Below are 20,916 nucleotides of genomic sequence, written 5' to 3' on the forward strand. Positions count from 1 at the left end.
GTTCAAATATCTGTCTACAGAGTTAAATAAATGTATTTGAATTAACATACATCTGCTGAAAAACTGTCGTGATGCATGACATGGTGAGTCTGGTCTCGCTGAAGGGATGTGTGCGTTAAAGAATGCAGAGTTAAAGCTCCTTCTCTAAATCAAAAACAATCCTCCATGAAATTACAGTTATTTAAAGTGATCATTTCTGCCCTAAGGTGATTAAGATAATCATTAAATATGAGAAGAGCACTATCATAATCATCTGTGGAAAATCAGCAAAAGACAAAGCACAAGTGGCTCAAAGCTGCGCTATAATCTCTAAACGCTGCCGTCGACTTGTTATCAAATCCGTGCTTCACTTTCTCTCTTCTTCACAGCTCGTTAAGAGTCCTCTCACATCAGTCTCCTCTCTGCTTACACACACAGCCTGTGAATACAAATCTGATTCTTCCTCTAGCACGGGGAAAAATCTGATATACATATGTAGCAGCCAATTTCGTCTTCTTGCTGTTTCTCATCACTCCACTCCTCCTCCCATGAGTGTGAAACTGCAAAAGCGCTGGATGTTGCTACAGTGTGGGTTGTGGGAGTTTTCACTAAATCACTGGGAAAAAAAAATGTTCCCTGCAGCCTTGAAGGAGGATGAGCGGAGTTGCGGGTTTGTGTGGGACATAAGAGACCCACACAAGAACACATCTGAGGAGAAAACCCTCAGGGGGTTTACAAGATAATATGGAGCAGTAGCTGGATGATTGTTTGCACAAAAAATATGTTTTGATAACTGTGATCACTACACTTATCTCCTCCTATTTCCATACATTACTTTAGCTTTTGGGACAAATTTTGTATGAAGATCTGCGTGCAAACCAAAACGTGGTTAGGCCCAGAACAACTTGACATTTATTTTTCTGTGCATTTTCTTTATTCAAAAACAGCATGTAAAATATGAAATTATCACCATATCCTAAAAACCAAACCAAACAATCAACTACACAGGGAATCAGGACGTTCGCAAGTTAGCTGGTGGAAGATTCTTGGCTAACTGTAACTAAAGCTAAATTGATCCCCCTGCCCTGTAAATAACATATTTACTTTGGCTTCACAAGCATATTGGTACTTCAGCTATACCAAAGCAGCTGCTGATCATGGAGCGTGCATAAGTGCATAACAGAGTAGCTCTCCAACCTGAAAATCCCTTTTCACAAATTCATTTATACTACAATTGAACGGTGTAAAGAAAAAATAATGTTTGTTTTTCTTTTTAGCCTCGTTGATAATTGTGACAGTTTAAAATCTGAACATTGACATAATTGTGACATCATATCCCAGTGATTTTTTTTTTTTACCACCTACTCAGTGAACTTCACTTGGTCTCTGGATTCAGCATGAATCTGTTCATAAAGACTTTTGCAGCAATCTGGCCATTTAACAGCTGCAGCTGCTGCAGCCATGCATGCAGGCGATCCACTGTAGAAAACAGCAGGAACAGCATCAGGCCACACAGGGCACAGCAGTGTGCAGACCGAAAGTCTGCTCTGTGGTGGGGATTGGAGAGGCATTTCTGCCAAGAGGATTAGGAACCAGCTGCTGGATGAACACAGACAAGCAGCACCCATCACATGGCCATCACATCATAGCAGTTAGCACCCAGAGAAACACCCCTCCTACTGTTTCATGTTGTGTTTTTCTGTTTTTGTGCAGTCTCTTCATTTGCCCCGCTCACTCTTCCTCTGCGGTATTTCCTTAATGCATCTCTGTGGTTGCCACAGGGATTTGGGCCTGTCTGTCAGCATGCTCTACTCTATTAATCCATTTTGGGGTTTTGGTATTCATCTCTCTCTCTGTCTCTCTTTCTCTGTGTCTATGTCTCTTGAGGCCTCAACTGATGCCCAAAAGACATGTATACAAGGGAAAGTCTCTGGAAAAGTGATTCCATGCAGGGGCCTGCGTGTGATGAGGAAATGCTCTTTGACCCTTTGTGTGATTTGTGGATAAAATGTGTGATCTAACTGCACATTTTACATCTCTGGAAGAGAGGCATCACACTAAAAGTTCTTGGAAAATGTTCCCTCTCACGCTCTAACTCTAATACTCTGTATACCATGATTGCTATATGGTATGCAAAACTGAAGGGACAAATTATTATTTTCATTATTGATTGATCAGAGGGAATATTTTTCAATTAATTATTAACTGTGCAGTCTATTAGTTGCCACATCTCTGTTTAAAATGCATAAAAAGGAAAACAGTAGGGGCTCTGCTTTTTGCTGCCATAGGTGACAGATTATTTTCATTTAATTTCTTTTCTATTTTTCTTAATTAACAGGTTGAGAAGAGAGACCAGAATGGACGGCAGTGGAGGCCAAAAATCTGGGAGGTACACTTTAAAACTCCTAGGTTGAAAGATTTCCTAATATCAGTCAGGTGTATCACATAGCTGAAGGCCCCTTTGGGATCACATGTGTTTTTTTACAGCCCGATTTACAAACGAAGTCCTGACATGACAAAATCTCCGATGACAAAATCCGAACAGCTCCTGAGAATAGATGACCACGATTTCACCATGAGGCCGGCATTCGGAGGTCAGAAAACCAAGTTCAAGTATTTTTAAGTGAAAGTGTTTTCTTTCATTAACAAAATCTGCAGCTCAGACATGCTGATTGCATCACAGGCTGCGTGGCCAGTCATCAAGTGCTGCGGGATAAATTCGGCCTGTGGTCATTGGTTTGAACCAAACTGTCCTATAGGCATTAAGCTCTCTGAGACCGTAATGACACCATCCATGCAAGCTGTGTCGGAGTTTCCAATTGCAGCTCAGTTCTTTACATCACAAATCTTATTACATGTCTTTTGCCTCTCTGTCAGTTAGAGGGAGTTGGTGTCATCTTTTTTTCAAATCAAATCTGTCGGATTACACTAAGATATAAAGACACATAAGCTTTTGTTTTTACAAGATCATAATAGAATATCATCTTTTTAGCGGCTTTCATATTTTTATTTGTGTTTTAGGGAAAATGACCACATACACAAGAATAGCATTTAACAACAAAAGGATTTAATGCGGTGGACAGAGGCATGTTGTTTTCATCAGACCACAACTAGTTTTAAAAACACAACAAACTTGCTGAAAAGACACAGAGTGACCTTTTGCAGAATCTCTTTGTTATGTCTCATTTCCACCACCGAGTGCTTCTCAGCTGACAGTGGAAGAGAGCGCTGGATTTCATCCACTGCGACATCTACTTTGATCCATTATTGTGACCTCATTGTGTTTGTGTACTATTGCAGGATGATGTTGCAGAGTAAAAAGGCTGAAATAGGTCATAAGTAGTCCCAGCCAGACCGACACAGTCATGGCACAAGACTGTGTTGTTGCTCTATATTTGTGTGATTCATTGTTGTTTTTAAACGCATGATTTCCCCAGGCTGAAACAGTCTGTGTAACAGTCAAGTTGACCTTTTACTCTCAGCAACAATCATGATGAAGCAGACACAAACGTTTAAACGGCTTCCATAGAGAATAACATCATCTCTGAATTTACTAATGTCCGTCCAATTTATTGCAGGTCCTCCAATTCCTGTTGGAGTAGACGTGCAGGTTGAAAGTCTGGACACCATCTCTGAAGTGGACATGGTAAATACAAAAACAGTGTTTCTCAAGTACAATGGTTTTTGTTTTTGGTTTTTTTTGGCTGCAATCTACTTTTACACCAAATGTATTTCATGAAATAGTCACTCAGAGATTTATGAGATTTCATATTAGAATGCATGATGCTACGATAATAAAATACAACTTAAGCAGTGGTTCCTCTGCAGTGACATCCAGAGAGAGAAAAAAAAAAAACTGTCAATCACAGCTTTTACTTTAAAAAGCTATATTTAAGTGTTCCCACCCCTATTGTTCAACACTCCAGTGTTTATCCTTCCTGTAGGACTTTACTATGACACTGTACCTGCGCCACTACTGGAAGGACGAGCGACTGGCATTCCCCAGCACCAACAACCAAAGCATGACCTTCGACAGTCGCCTGGTGAAGAAGATCTGGGTTCCCGACATGTTTTTTGTCCACTCCAAGCGCTCCTTCATCCACGACACCACCACTGATAATGTCATGCTGAGGGTGTATCCTGATGGCAACGTCCTCTACAGTCTTAGGCAGGCTTTTTTATAATAGTGAAACAGTTTGAAATAAGCAATGGTTTGACAAATAAAGAATTCTGAACATTTACTGTGTGAAAAAACAAGCTGCGCCACATAATAAGCTCTCTTTGCTTTGATGACTCTCACAGTTGGTGAAAGGCCCCAGCGGCATTTTATGGCGCAAGTGATAATTGTTATTAGTTGTGTCTACAAGTGCAAAATTCGAATTAATCAGAGGAGAAATACTCACTACTGTTGCATTTGTAAGCTCATCGTAGGGTCTCTTAACCTGCATTTCATCATAAAGGTTCACAAAGAAAACAGCATAAAGCAATCCGATTAAGAATCAAGGACAGCAAGAGGAATGTGGGATCAAAATGACGCAACACTGCAGGATATAATAAAGAGAAAAACAAAAATGCTCAGAAAAAGGAGAAGGAATGAGAACAAGCATAAGTTTAATATTTAAATACTCATGAAAGCAAATGGCATAGAAAATAATGCAAGGCATGCCACAGTATTGTGCACAAATAATACAGCCTACGCAGACTCTCTGTGCCTTCTATTTGTTTTGACTGACTATTTAATGTAAATACAATGACACAGAATTTACTTTGAGTTTTTGCTGTCTCTGCAGAGTCACTGTCACTGCCATGTGCAACATGGACCTTAGCCGCTTCCCTTTGGACACCCAAACCTGCTCACTGGAGATCGAGAGCTGTGAGTGGATTTATCACTGATGGACATGTCAGCAATATATATATATATATATATATATATATGAAAAAAAAGCTCTAATTTTAATGGCACTTTCCTTTTGCATCCTCACGAATTCTGCAGTTCCTCTTCTGAAATGGTGTTCTAGATTAGTAGGCTTGTCCTGTTTTATCTTTCTCTGTCATGCTGTCCTATGTTCACATTAGGAGCCAAAGACTGATTCACTTGTGCTGACTTCTACATATTTCCCCTACCAGATGCCTACACAGACGATGACCTGATGTTGTACTGGAAAAAAGGGAATGAGTCCCTGAACACGGATGATAGAATATCTCTGTCCCAGTTCCTCATCCAGAAATTTCACACCACCACAAAGCTGGCGTTCTACAGCAGCACAGGTACTGTAATCACCAACGCTGCCACTTCTGCTCCGCACAGTGAACTGCACTGATTACACAAATGTGTTCAACACGCATGGAAGAACTACAACACAATCAAATTACAAATTTGACAAATGTTCTTTCGCTTTAAAAGCCTTCTCCAACTAAAGTATTGGGTTTTCCTCACACCCTTTGAATGTCACATTCAGGATGTCCTAACAGCAGAGGTGGACAGAGTACACAACTTCACCACTGGAGCACAAGTCAAATATTACTCCAACACAAGTAAAAGTAGCTTGGTCAAAATATTACTAAAGTACAAAAGTATTTGCTCAAAAAATTACTTGCGTAAAAGTATTTTTAAAAAAATGCCTACAGCAAATACAAGAAAGGAACGCAGCTTTATTGTCATTATACAATACACTGATGTGATTCTGCTACAGATGTTTATAGCTCAAAAATACCTTCAGTTAAAGAGGCCCTACAGGAACCGGTCCGGTCTAGACCCTCGTCCTTTTATGATCGTACTTCTTGCCATACATGCAGGATGATGGCAGAAATGTAGTGAGTTAGAGTCGCGGCTCTGAACTTTAGCTAGCTCAGCTTATGCTAATGTAGCTAGCTATAAAGCTAAGTGTCGTTCCACCTTAGCTTGGCTCGTTGACGCTGGTAACCATGGTGACTAGGACACACAGAAGAGGAGAGGCGGGGTAGGTGAACACATGGACCGGCTTTACTCAGCTCTTTACCTCCTCCAACATCAGAGAGGGACAAACAAGCTACACACAACGCAACACAACACGGCTACGTGCTGACTACGTCACGTGTAACTGAATTCCCCTCAGGATAAATGAAGTAGAGCGCTATCATGTTTATAATGTTTCTACTACAACATAATATAGCCCCTGTATGTGAACCCGTAAATGAAAAGTACAGATGAAGGTTTCGCCTTCAGCAGCAGGTTCGACCCGGTTAACTGGTGACTTGATGACAAGTGGCGGATGGCAATGGGGCACACACACACACACACACACACACACACACACACACACACACACACACACACACACACGCACAAAAGCTCCTAGACTGCTCCAGTCCTCCCAATAGTTAATCCTAACTGTGAAATGAAGTGAATCAGGCTATTGCCAAAAACCTATGCTCCTGTGTAAAGCCACCCCAAAGCCCCGCAGCTCTCTGCTAACCACATGTCACTTTTCTCACAAGAGCAGCCTGAAGCACAACAGGGATTTAATGTCCTATCTTTCTCTACCAGACGGGTAGGGAACCTCTGCTGCATGTGTTTGTATTGTGTATCACCGGTTAACTTTTGGCAACGTGTGTGCAACTTTTTGTTGAAATTCCTAGGTTGGTACAATCGTTTGTACATCCACTTCACCCTGCGGCGCCACATCTTCTTCTTCCTGCTGCAGACCTACTTCCCTGCCACGTTGATGGTCATGCTGTCCTGGGTGTCCTTCTGGATCGATCGCAGGGCCGTCCCTGCCAGGGTGCCACTAGGTAGGATTAATTCCTCCTCTCTGTGTCTGGCCTTTAGTTTCAGAAATGTGTGTTTATTCTACAAGAATTTGGCTAATTCTTTTATACCAACCATGGATCACAACTTCCAGAGTGCAAGTGTAAAAATATATGTAAAAAAGACTGAGGAGCTAAACCAACGCAAGATTTAAATAGAGTAAAGCAGGTGTCAAAGTAAGTAACAAAGTAATTGGGTTTCATCCTCTGAGGACCATGAATTGTTTGGTTCAAGTTTGTGTGACAATCCATCAGCACAAAAAATAGGTATTTAAATGAATTACTGCACTTTTTAATAAAAGTGTTATCGATCATTTGGTTTTATCATCCCAAAAGATACTATAAATGAAGATCTCTGCTGTGACTGAACTGTTTGTGTGCACCTCTCCAGGCATCACCACAGTGCTGACCATGTCCACCATCATTACCGGGGTCAACGCATCCATGCCGCGAGTCTCCTACATCAAGGCAGTGGACATTTACCTCTGGGTCAGTTTTGTCTTTGTCTTCCTGTCAGTGATAGAGTATGCGGCAGTCAACTACTTATCCACCGTACAGGAAAGGAAAGAGAGGAAGCTAAGGGAGAGAGTAAGTGTGATATTTTATTTATTTTTTTTATATTCATGAAATGTGTTAATTATCTTTTAATGTTTGACCATGACAAGTTGGTTTAGGTGCTGTGTACATGGCCTCATTCAACAAACACAATGTAAAAATTTAATTCTTAGTCCTTGTTTTGGTAAGCAGTAAAGAAGGCATTTATTCTTCACAAGTAAGAGCATGCATCTACACTTATATAAGAAGTGAAAGTGTGGACAAGATGTTCCAATTTTATTTTCAGTTCTGCAAGTACAAAAATAAAGAAGCTCCGATATTTTTCATGAATCATTTATGAAGAAGGTCTTTACTTTGACCCGCACCTCATGGACATGGTGCTCTGCAGAATACATCAGTACAGCTTTAGTAGATACAAATACTTGCAGAGATTCGTGTTTACCACACAGCTGGAATGATTTGAAAAGTCAATATTGGCTGATTTAAATTTAAATTTGCCAAATGTGATGTGGTCTGCTGTAATGGGGAATTAGAGAAAGTCAATTGATGTTGAAGAATCAAAGTCGCACAACATAGACAAGGGTGATCTGATTTAAAATGATAATACTTTATGAAATAAGTAGAGACATTAATAAATAATTATATGAATTTTCAAGTGAAAGCGGCTTGCAATGCTAAGGCAGAATACTTCTGGGTCTCCAGCTTGTGTACTATATTGCTATTCTTCATCTGCCAAATGCTGCAGCATATGGAGCCAAATTGCCCACATACCCTGAGGAAAATTGTCTGCACAAACATCCTTCAATAAATGTTTCATTCCAAAGTTATTTAAAGGGCCTGAGTGTGCAGAAAAAATATGAACATTTAACAAACTAATGGATGCAGATGCTCGTTTCAGTTTGTTTTCTGACTTATCAGAAAGTCGTCAAAGGGTCAAATTACTTTGTGTCACCTCTCTAGCTTCCGTGTACCTGCGGTATTGGCAACCCAGACGAGATGATGATTGACCCCCAGATCACCGGCTACGGGTCTATGGATGTTAACACCACAGGGAATTATGGGATGCCAGAGAATGGTGGCCGCCAGGAGCGAATCTTAGCGCAGGTGGCATTGAATGACCCACAGATTGCAAGCCAAGTGAAGCCATCCAGAGGCTACGTGAACATTTGGATAGACACCCATGCCATAGACAAGTACTCCAGGGTTGTTTTTCCTGGCGCGTACATCCTCTTTAACATCATCTATTGGTCCATCTACTCATAACAGAAGGTGCATCCAGCATCTGTGACAGCCATCCATGATGGTACTCCAGGAAATCAGCTCATTTGTACAAGAACAAGAAACGTGACCTCACACTGAATGCTTTCCAGACAGAGGAACTGCTCATAAGATGCATAGAGATCACTGACAGACTAGTGACCATTGCCTTTTTGACCCAGCCACTTAAAACTGAGGTACTGACAAACAGGACAGACGTTGTTACTGGTTTTGTTAATGCACCTCATCTTTGTGGTTTTATGTTGTAACTATAGTGCTGTGGATGGAAAGATGTTTTGATTGTTTTGCCGCCTGAGGACCAACCCCATACTAAACTGAGTTAAACTGCACAACGATACTGTATATGCTTCACCTTTTGGATGCAGTAACTGACCATAAAACAGCTGTCCTAGCTCAGCCTGGAGGCAGTCTAATAACACATCTGGAGCACACAGATATACAAGTAATAAGTGTAAAAATATAAAATCTGCTGTAAAACTGTCTTTTACACCTTGGATATTGTGTGGATTTGCGACTGAGATATATCACATTAAAAAGCAATCTGTAGAAACGCTGCTAGGCAGATTGTGAAACTGTTAAACAGAGCCAGACTGACTGTTTCCCCATTTCCAGTCTCTGTGTTAAGCTAAGCTAATCAGCTCTTGGCTGTAGCTTCTTTTAGACTTTGGGCATGAAACTGATATTATCCTCTCATCTGAACTATTGCAAGAAGGCAGATTAGCAGAATTTTCCAAAATGTGGAGATATTCCTTTAAAAACCTGACAATCAGATTTTAATTATTCTTGGAGTTCAGTTTTGCTTTGGCAGCATGTTAGTATGACTCATTATATGTTCTAATATTTTGTGATCTTTGTATGGAGTGCAGTTATGCATCTGTGTCATTTGACAAAGTTTAGGAGAAAAGCAAAATATTGCAGTCACAAATGTAAAAATATATGTTTAGTAAATCCCAAATACTGATAATGATACTGACTTTTATTTTCTAAATGTCCTTAGTATTTCTCTTTCTTTTTTTATGCAACAGAAGCTCATTTCCTCTGTTTGGTGTTGTGAGGCATTGAGGTTCACTGTGACCTGTTAGTTGCTAGTGTTATTGTACTTTTCATTTTAAAACATCTTCATACGCTGTTAAACAAAAGATATTACAAATATTTTTGGTTGTTCATAAAAGATTTACTAATCCAAAAACACAGATAGAAAAAGAACTCTTGAATAATGTTATATGTGAGAAAACGTTTAATAAATGTTTTGTTTTCTGAAAATATGAAAATGATATGGGCAGAATTTAGGTGCTGATCAACAAAACCAATGTACATTTTAAATCTCCTGTGTAATTTTCTGACTTGTTCAAACAGAAACGGATTGAGATGCATGGCTTACTTTTAGGCATATTTTTTCTATTTAAATAAAACACAAATAAAATCACATTTTTGTGGCCACAACTTTTGTGCCAGTTGAAGCATTCAACAACATTTTACTGATGCAACTCCTCAAGTCTTCATCCACAAGAAAATCCCATTTTCCTTCTCTCTTAACAGCTTGTTTAAACTTCACTGGGGGATAAGCTTTCACAGTTATTAGACTTTGGACTCTTACCAACTGCAGCATTTCTTTTCCTTCTCTGGCACAGTCCTTATTCTTGATGAGTATTCATAACCAATCATGTAAAAGGATATTATACTGTATATACAGATATATATACAGTTGTGATCAGAAGTTTAAATACACTCTTCATTGGCATGAATGTCATTCATTTTGTGCTTTTCATGATTTATTTTAACCATTCTTTTTTCAGGGTGGAATGATTATACAATGTACATCTTCAATTACTTTTAAAAATAAGAATTGGGTGCACATGTTTGAATTTATTTTGTGTGCGTGTGTGAATAAGCCAAATGCAACCCAATTCCCAAGTCCAAAAAGGTCAAGCTATTTTAAGGTTGTTTCTGTTTTGTGATTTTGTAAAGATTCCAAAGACGTAGGAACAATTAAAACAATAAATACCTTTTTCATCATCAAAAAGTCCATCCAAGCCAAACATTGTGAAAAGTGTAGACCGAACCTCGGTACAGGCACTTTGAGCTTAGTGTGCTAGATGCTAACATTAGTTAATTCCCTCTCAACAGGAACTGCAGCTGAGGCTGATGTAAATGTTCTACAGGGCATAAACTGAAAAGTTGGGATGATGACACAGGAGTCGAAGTGTCTAAGCTAAATTTCATGACTGCCTTCATTAGAATTTATCCTTTGGAGACTTTGTGAGGATCCATGCAGTTGTTCACTATCATTTTACAGGATGAGTGAAAATGAGGGGTCAACATCTTGACATCTTGAATCACTGCAACAGTTGTTTGGACTAAGAGGTCTTTAAATTGATCAGGTTTGAATATTTTAGTATGACATAAGCTATTTTAGCTATTACTTGTTAAAAAGCATGCTGCATAAATGTGGTTGTTATAAATATCTTGCTCCTCACTGAGTTGTAACTTCACAGCTTTATCTCCTCAAACACCTTCATCTGTCTGTGAATTCTTTATTTTTCCTCCGATCATTTTTACAACGATCCTGATTTGAGTGTAAGTATGGAGCTGTCATCATAGTCTTTCTAGTCCTTTCTCCTGTTTTTGTTCGGCCAGCCTGAAGTCTTGTCTCACTTGCTTGAGCAGATCTGGGCAGCACAACACATCAACAGCTGTCATGGCCAGGGCTTTGGCTGTCCTCAGGGTGAACAACTGGGCCTTTTCAGCTCCTGGTGCAGCAAAAAGAGTGGAGCAGAAAAAAAAATCAAATTGAAAAAAATCTAAACAAATTGACCTGGTAAAGGTGTTGGCTGAAAAAAAATCTGCCTGAGCTTAGCACGATTCATTTTCTATTACAGAAAATAATGTGCTTCCTATAGACATGCACTGCAATACCTGCTGCATCAATGAATTCCTCAGTGTGGTTGAATGCGTCAGTGCCGATGTAGAAGAAAGGATGGATACCAGGAAGTATGAATGATACGTTGCCAAAGTTTGTGGACCCTGCAAGACAATAACAAAATCATGTTGATAATGACTGTGTTGGTGCAACAAAATACAATCTGATCACAATTATGCTTTTAAACTGTGATTTTTTTATCTTCACCTACCAGAGAAGTTGGCCAGCTGCTCTGGAAATTCAATCCCTAAAGCTTTTCCGTTTTCTTCATACAGGTTTGCCAGAGTGGCATTAGGCAGAATGTTAAAGTAGGGATTGAATGGGTAGGTTATCTCCACCTACAGGAAACACAAGTTCATCCAAATTTATAAAATGCAATGTGGCAGGCAAGATCACAAATTAGTAAAATATAATTATCATAAATTAACAATATGTGAAGTTGTGTGCACTATGGAGTCTGGGTTCAACCTGCCTAAAGTCAGTGCAGATGGAGAAGAAGTGAAGCCTGAAGATAACAGTGAATTACATAACAGCAACACAGCATTTAGTGCATAATTACAGGAATAATGTTAAAAGCAGCTCTGTCATATAATAGCAGCATCAAATCCAATTTTGAGTTAATTTCTCCACTTTGTGTTCCCCGATCAGTATTTTATTTTGTGAATTTAAATAAATATAGCTGATATGTGTATACAGGACAAAGGAAATCACAATGGAAGAAAGATTTATTTTCAGTAAGCTTACTTGGCAACCAGTCGCCACAGCAGCTGCCCTAAAGCAAGCCTCTGCTTTGAGCTTGAGTTCACAGAAATCCTTAACCAGCGGAGCACGCAGATAAAATGCTAATTCACTGTAGGCAGGTATAATGTTGGGCTTCTCCCCTGCACGTTTGATGATACCTGTGTAGGGAAGACACTGTACAGACAATGAGCAAGATATAATTCTGACAAGATACAGAATTCATATGGGTTTAGATGCCAAATTAGTTTGTTATTTCTGCTTTCCGTGTGAAATTAAACATCCCTCTTCATTTGTAAAGGCTGAAGAAAATGCATTATACAGTTACAGGTAAGCTACAGATTCCTCAAGGCTGCTGCTTAACTGTGCATTGAGGCACAACTTTTCAAAAGCTGGTAGGTGCTTTTTTGTGAGCCTTGAAAGAAAAAAAAATTAAATAAAACTATCTTTTCAGGAAAGGTTCAAAACACAGTTAACTCAAAGCTCTTCCTTTTCTGATCTTTCTGAGGCATTTAACACATTCAGAAAATAAGAAAATATGGAGTAATTCAATTCAACAAACTTCCCTGCAGGACTCCAATCAATCTCACCTTATCAACATTTTCATTTTCATGTTCTCTAGAAATTTTTTACAATGTATTTTATATGTTTGATGGAAATGCATTACTGCGTCGGGAACTAGTGATGATTAGGGCTGTAAATTACTATTGTTTTAATTATCCATTATTTTCTCTGTATTCCACGAACATGCTTGTGTGCAAAGTAAGTAGACTCTGGAGTTACCTTGACAGACACAGGCAGGTCGATGTGGTCTCCTACAGAAGCCTTCAGACCCGCAAGAACAAAGGTAACAAATATACCATTTTGTGTCGCCTTCAATACAAGCTAGGCTAGGACGTTAGCATTAGAGCTGGCCAGTTAGCTTAGTTACAAGCTAACGGCCCTGTTTCTTACCTTGCTCTACGTTTCTCGTCCCAAATTCACCGTCACCACCCTTTTTAAAAAATATTTGTATATGTAATATTTATTTTATTATTCTCTTTTCTTTTCCTTTCTGATCACCGGACTGATGCTGGCTGGACATTTTCCTACCGAACTTCAGACAACAGAAAACAGGCTAGCATAGCAACAGTAACCAAGGGGGCGGGGCTTAGCGAAGGATCGGTGGCCAAACCATTTGTTTGGGGGGGGGTTACAATTAGGAATAAAACAGGTAAGAAGCTTATGGTACTCAAATATTACTTCAAGTAGTTGTGCATTTTTGCATGTCCCCTTTTCCTCCATAAACAAATCATCTCAGTGGGTGATCCGTTCGCTCTTTTACTGGTCTAGTCAGTGGACGCGTCCTGTCTCCGGTCTGGTGCGGCCTAGGTCCTGGGGGGGGCGCCGTATCTGCCTTAGCCCAGTCCATTACTCGCAACCAATGAACTCCGTAGACCACTCAGCAATAGACTACAAGACTTTTAAAAAAAATATATATATATAATCCTGGTTTACCTCTGTTAAACTAAGGACCCTATAGTTTCAGATAAACCTTGAGATTGTTGCTGTAATTTTGTAGGTCTGAGTGTGAGTGGTTGTCTCTGTGTGTTGGCCCTGCGATGGACTGGTGACCTGTCCAGGGTGACCCCACCATCGCCCCATTGTGAGCTCCAGCAGCCCCCACGGCCCAGAAACAGATGAGAAGAAGAGAATATGAATGAATGAATAAGTTACAGAATTTTTGTCTGCCCTTCTCCTGAGGAAAAATGTATCATTGCTTCATTCTCCCTGTTTACTATCAAGTGCTGCAAAAACTTTGGAAGATGCATCACACTCTGATTTCCATCTAGACCTGAATAAACCTTTTCTATTAAAGGTGAAACGTCTTCAAGCATCTACACCCAAGTCAGTTGCCTCTGATATGATTTTTTCAGATAATTACCATCCAATAATAAAAATTCACTCTAAAACATACACCAATTATCTTTTCCACCACCGAAAAACGTTCTGCCTCACTGTTATTCCTTTTATAAATCACATTTCTCCGCTCAGACCTGTTTGATGCTCGTGTTACCTCACTAGAGGGACCCAGAGTGACATACTGTGGTAAAGGGCTGCTTTCAGCTCTGAATTATTTTCTTTTGCAAAAAATATAATTTCGCCTTGAAGAATTTAGACAAATGACAAAAAAGCACATTTGAAAGAAAAATCTTTTCATAACTATTGTGGCCTGTAGCCCCTTGGATGACTCTACACAAGCAGTGGGCAAACAATGCTTTTCCCTGTTGAGGATGAAATCAGGTCTGGCCGCAAAAAAACAAGGTCAATTAGTGTTGAATGAATAAAGACAAAACTCCACAGCTGTCACATGCTCAGTGAGTGTGTGTGTGTGTGTGTGTGTGTGTGAGAGAGAGAGAGAGACAGAGCAGGTGTACATGTACGTGCATTCAGTGTGTTGGAGGTTAATTGGGGGCAGTTTTCACAGGAACAGAACAGCGCTCAGCAAGCTGACACTAGACTGCCTCCTGACATGACCTGTCTGTCAGATTACTTTATGCCCCACCAATGATGCTGACACTGTCTGCTGTGTATCAATTAAGTGACATTGAAGGGACACAACCATGTGTTACCCCATTGTCTTACTAGGAGAGTTGGCTTTCCATCATGTGCATCATTTCACATGATTACACATGTGTTTAGCGTCACAAATTAGCCCGAGTTACCAAAAAAATAAATAAAAAATCAAGAATGTAAGATTTAATGTGTAAATTTTCTTTAAAATTATTATCATTTCAACCCAGATAATATGAAATTGTACATCAAACAGATAGTGATCTTAATAGTAGCTTCAGTGGAAAGAAATTCAATAGTCACTGGTGACAAATGTAAAAGTGAAGCATTTTTTTGAGTGATGCAACAAATAAAACCTCTGCCTACTACAATGATATATACAGTAGGCTAACACACATTTCAAGTACTGCATATTGATATTTTATGTGGAGACACTGGTCAGCCCACAGAGAGGAAGTGATGCATGAGTTTTGATATATGCATGCAGGCATCACAACAGCAGGATGCCCCAGAGGAAGGCCGGCTTGACAGCTACAATGAATGGATCTGCTCCTGATAACAACATGTTTCTGAATTGGGGGATGAAAGGAAAACAGATTCTGCCTGTGTTTGTTTGTGTCCACAGTGTGCTCCACATACTAATGTTTCTCTGCCTCGACTCCAGTCTTAAAATATGGAAGTTCATATCAACCAGACAAAAATCTAAGCTCATGTAAATATGCCTATTTGCAAGTGAACATTTGACCATTCAATCTGCAATTTTGAGACAAGCTTTCAGTGCAGTAGATAAGCATCACAGTAACAACGATAACTGCGTGGTTAAGGAATAACCACAACAACACCAGTAATGACAGTTTGAATCAATATCTGTCCCCATTGCACATTTTGTTTCACTATATCATCATCAAAGCATCTTTTCAGTTTCAAAAGCTTGACTTAACACGCGCGCACACATAACGTGTGCAATTCACTTGCTCATTATATTCTCATACATGAGCTGCATTTCTTTATCAGACAATACAGAGTTGGTTGGGTAAATGAATATTCAGGCGATATATAGAGCGTCTTCCTTTTGTGTGATCTGTGTAGGTGGCCTTCAGCAGCATATGCCAGGGGTCACAATGGCCAAGCAATTTGAGAGGCACTTCAGCCCTTAAATAACAATTGGTGCTTTTTTTTTGTTTTGTTTTGTTTTGTTTTGTTTTTAATTGAAGGATGATTATGGATTCTGCCTGGGTATAGGATGCATGCTGAGAAGACTTCTGGTAACTGGGGAAGTCTTGTAAAATCTCACGCAGAATAAGTGTAAATCCCATCTGCGTGTGGACATCTGCTGGTCTGCAGACCACTTTGTAATCGTTAGTTTGGCTCAAACATTCGTGTTAATATTTAAGTCTGAAAATACTGGCATGATCATATATTTTATCTTTCTTCTGCTCTCTGTTTGAAGATGAGATTAAACATGAGATTCCAGTTGACTGAAGGAAACTGACAATGTGTCAGTCATGCTTGCTCTGCCCTGTCAGCATCACCGTGAGACAAAATGTGCCCTCGGAGAATTCGCTGGAAATCCAGGCTGGGATGTTCGATATTGCACAACAAGCCGCTTGGTAGTTAAAAAATATCCCCTGAGGGCTTCAGAAATGTGTGTATGTGTCTGTGCGTGGGGGTGTACACGTCCAACTTGACAGTCCTGCTTTTTTCATTAATGTCACATCAGTGCACACAGTGAACTCAAAGCTGGAATACATTAACACCTCAGCTCATCAAGTCACCCTGCCATCTTCTTCAGGGGGTGGACTTGGGGTAGGGACACACTGTACAACATTTGGTTGTGGCATTAGTGGTGCTTGACGGCTTATGATTGAATGCAGCTTCACCCAGACTCTGGATTGTGAATATACAACAGATGTGTTTACTCTGTCTGGGTTAATTGATGTAAAAATTCTAATAAAAATCTTCTTTAACCAAAACACATTTTCATATACATTAGGGTCTGCTTTGATGCTTTATGAGCACTTTTGAGTTTGCTGTTCCTGAGACTCTGGCAGGAAAATTTACAAATAGTATAGTAACACGTTTCTCATGCTGGGTTGCAGCAGACTCTGTGGGATTGGCTTGTATAAATGGTGTAAGCTATCATTACTGTGTGAAAAGAAAACACAGAGAGCAGGAAATAGATTGGATTATTTGGGAAAAACACAGCACAGTGTCTTCTATGTCTACAAAACACTGAAGCAATGAAACATGACAAGAAGAAAGTTCCTATATTCTCTCCAGCTTCCTGTCTTCAAGCTTGAATTGTATTTTCTACTCTGTCCTCTCAAAAATTGCACACAGAGCTGCCCTCGTTGCTTCAAGAGGAGGCCCTGCTGCAGCCTTTTTTTGCTTGACAGCGCTGAAAAGGCTGATGTCCCCCCCAATAACATCAGCCTTTGTGGGCAGTGTGCTGAACACTACCATCCCTCTAACCACAGAGGAGCCAAAATCAGCAGGATGTGCGTAAAGTGAAGTTGAAGTGTAAATTTGTCTTCTATAATAATTGCGACGAGATCTGACTGATAACAATGGTGCCTTTGGAATGAGAACAGAAAGGTTTCATTCTTCACATTAGATCTCTTTTCAGTCAGTGGAAGAAAGCAGTTGTTGAAAGAGGCTGTAAAGTATTAACATATTGTTCATTGCAGATACAGTTGACCTGACTTTCATAACTCACAGCTATTGCATTTGAAAAGTTGACACTCTCCACAGTACATTTGTCATCTTTGAAATTCACCTGGTGAGTTCCCAAGGGCCAGGATTAATTCCAGTTTTCTGGGCCAGCGGAGGGAAGATGCGTCTCCCTCTCTTCTCTTTAGAGAAGAGAGGCAGGATCCTCCTGCTCTGATAATTGTGGCGAGCTGGAACAGTTGAAATAGAACATAGACTCAGGGGCAAAGAGTCTACAGGGAAGACAGAGATCAAGCAGGGATCAGTGCTTTAGTCTAACAGAGACAAAGGCGTGAGACAGACAGGGACACATCAGTCTCCTTAATGCTTCACAGGAGACCATGAAAACGTCGAGCAGACCTGGGTAGCTCTGAGAAGCAAAAGCATAAGAAAAAACTGAAAGCAGAATGAGAGACAGATAAAAAAAAAAAACCTGAATGATGGACAGCTTTTTAAAACATATAAAAAAAGAAGAATTTACAATGTCAAGTCTCCCAGTTAAATTATTATTTATTTAATTTTCAGATGAGTAGTCGTAAATCAAAGCATTGAACAAACTGAAAGTTTGGCTTAATGAAACTATTAAAAAAAGTTCTGAAAAAATGTAGAAGAGTAATTGCACAGTTAAATGATGTTGGAGTTAAAAAGAGTATTGCACAGCTGAGATGACGCGTCAGAACACATTATGATTTAAAGTCCTAATGGCTGTTAGTCAGCCTGGTGGTCCCGGTCAACTGTTCAAAAAGGTGATGACTGGGCTGCGTGGAGTCTTTGATGGGGTTTTTAGCTGTGTGAAGGTCACAGGAGCAGGCGATGTCCTTCAGGAAGGGCATGTTGGGCCACGTTGATGACTCTCCTATCTGCAGTGGAGTAGTTTTCATTCATTTTAAAAAGAAGATGAAATTCCCAATGGGGACATCAATTTGTACCTTAATAACTTAATTCATAGACATATTTATCACATATACTAAATAATAGTTTCTCTGTCTGCCTGAACAGACTCTCCGTCTTCCTCTCTTCACATCCTCCAGCCAGCCAACATGTCGGTGAGAAAACTTGAGTGTTAATTGGAAGCTCTCCCAATGGGAGCTCGTAGGCGTCTTCCTTGTCCTCAGTATTTATCGGCTAATGCAACTGCTACAGCTCTCTCAGAATCATAGCTGCTCCTGAATAATGAACATACTTAATATTCATTTCAGATTCCTATGAGCTCTTGTGCATAAATAATACTTGAGCTTCTGAAGGATTAAAGCCCCAGCTGACACAACTGGATTAATTGTGCTACAGCAGAAAATGATGGCAGGGTTAAACAAATCCAGTTTTTGTGACCCCGCCTGACACTTGTAGTGTTACTGTTTTCTAAGATCCTGTGAGAGGATTAAATAACGGCGTTTGGGAGGAATATAAAGGTACAGCTCTGATGAAAAAATTACCCGATACCTGCTCTGGGTTACTCCCTTATATACAGTAAAGTGAAACCACCTCTATGGCCAGTGTACATACAACATACACCAAATTTCAAAGAATAATAATCAGAATGAAATTTATCCTGACATCCTCATGGGTTCTCCTCTGGCCCTGTTCCTCTCTATTTGCACGACATTCATCAAAGAAATATGGCCACACTGCTTTCTTGGGTTTTGAAATATTTACTTTAACTTCAATATAGCCTGACTACATTTCTTCATCCTTTTGAAGAAAATGAAAGGAGAAAGAAATTACAAATGAGTGTGGTAAATTCTTGTTACCTTAGCTTGGCTTAGTTTAATATGAAGACTGGACAAAAGCTAGTTTGGTGCTGTCAATGGTAACAAAATACATGTATTCAAATATGAAAGCGTGTTTTAGTGACTTGATGCTGATGGTGAAGTAGTATCAATTTATCTGTTGACAAGAAAATGAATAACAGTGTTTCTTAAAATATTCAACTATTCCTAGAAAAAAGCCAAACCAGTGTAATTGATCCTGCTTAGAATAATGGAAAGCGCTGGATTAAACTTCAAGATCCAGGCTTTAATCCTGAGTATATGTGTATACACCGTCGATGAAGCTTCCCTGCTTGGCTCAGAGCTGTGATTTGTATTTGAGAGAAACAAATATTAGATTAATTTCACTCTACAAAGCACTGATTTATCTTAACTCAATATAAACCCTGCTTCTACTGCACCACCTTCAAGCCCTTAGGTCATATTCCTGAAGTGAAACACACACCAAGGGGGCGAAGTGAGATGATGTGAACTCATGAAATTGCTTTTGCCTAATTTGATTTTGCATAAGTCACAACAATCCAATTCCTCTCAATTTATCGATTTTTTTTTTTAAATCTTATGTTTGGTAGAGATTAAACAGAGTCTCAACTGAGGAATTAATCTAAATATTATTTCACAGGCTGTGATTTACCCAAACAACGTGACTCAATAGTAGACAAATATTATCATGAGCACTACCACGTTGCACTGTCTTCACAAGCACACCGTAATAAGTGCTGTATCTTATTTTGATACCCATACATGACAGGTGAGCAGTGACAAGTTGAAGTGTTTCATTTTGAACTGTAGAAGCAAAAAAACCTTGCATTATTGAACTTTGTATAATTAGACGGCACTATTTTAATGATGCTGTTTTCATTTGCAATAGATCGTTCTAATCATTATACAACAAGTTACTTTTGCAGTCATTTGCGCAAAGACAGTCATTTGATTAGAATAATGGGTTGAACATTCATCAATCAGAAACAAAGATCATGCAGGATGTGAGGACAGGCTTAATCACCACAGGATGCCATTCACAGACTGATTAAAATGAGAAGCAGAAGCGTCAGATATGGAGCCTGTTGTGAAAGATGTTTCCTGCTTTTCCTGCTGCCATGAGTATCTCTTAAAAAATGTAATTGAAATAAATAATTAAATTAATAACAACAACAACAACAATAATAATAACAACAACATGATGGCCGCTTGATTAAACGTGGACACAAACATTGTTTGGAGATGATAAGCTTTGTATCTGTTTTGTTTTAACAGATGTGTTGTCATGTCATTGGGCTTGGCTCATTTATAATGATGACAGAACTGAGAACGGGGACTTCCTTTTAAGGGTGTTTCATTTAATTTCTCCTTTGTTGTACTTTTCTAGATATTTCTTGCCAGCATTTACGTGTCTTTGTGTCAAATGTATATTCATTTCATAGTATTGCATGTTGCTCTTTTCGAAAATGAGCTGGAGCCTTTGAAATAACTTTTACAACCTAAAATAGATTAGTATGAAGTCAGAGAATGAATTGTATTTTATAATATACTAAAACTTAAGATCCCAAGAGGATGGCTCATATAACACGTTTTTTTTTTTTTTTTTTTGACTTTCCACGAATGTCACCATCAGCTTTTAAAAATCTGAAT

At 39.3% G+C, this 20,916-nt stretch overlaps 2 protein-coding genes across 2 annotated transcripts; one reads left to right on the forward strand and one right to left on the reverse strand.

Moving 5' to 3' along the window:
- The first annotated feature begins 2,467 nt into the window (after positions 1 to 2,467).
- Positions 2,468 to 8,583, forward strand: LOC115035892 (gamma-aminobutyric acid receptor subunit rho-1). The gene is made up of 8 exons (XM_029493935.1): positions 2,468 to 2,573; positions 3,558 to 3,625; positions 3,924 to 4,147; positions 4,770 to 4,852; positions 5,107 to 5,247; positions 6,598 to 6,750; positions 7,157 to 7,353; positions 8,281 to 8,583. The coding sequence occupies exons 1-8, from the start codon at positions 2,492 to 2,494 to the stop codon at positions 8,581 to 8,583; spliced, it is 1,251 nt and encodes a 416-aa protein (XP_029349795.1). The 5' UTR covers positions 2,468 to 2,491.
- Positions 8,584 to 11,193: 2,610 nt separating this feature from the next.
- Positions 11,194 to 18,351, reverse strand: LOC115036183 (peptidase M20 domain-containing protein 2-like). The gene is made up of 5 exons (XM_029494319.1): positions 18,273 to 18,351; positions 12,263 to 12,417; positions 11,730 to 11,856; positions 11,515 to 11,622; positions 11,194 to 11,348 (listed from the first exon to the last, which is right to left on the reverse strand). Exons 1-5 carry the CDS (start codon positions 18,349 to 18,351, stop codon positions 11,194 to 11,196), a joined length of 624 nt encoding a protein of 207 aa, XP_029350179.1.
- Between the last annotated feature and the right edge of the window lie 2,565 nt (positions 18,352 to 20,916).

This window comes from Echeneis naucrates, chromosome 22 (genome assembly GCF_900963305.1).
Source record: "Echeneis naucrates chromosome 22, fEcheNa1.1, whole genome shotgun sequence".
In the NCBI taxonomy this organism is placed as follows: Eukaryota; Metazoa; Chordata; class Actinopteri; order Carangiformes; family Echeneidae; genus Echeneis; species Echeneis naucrates.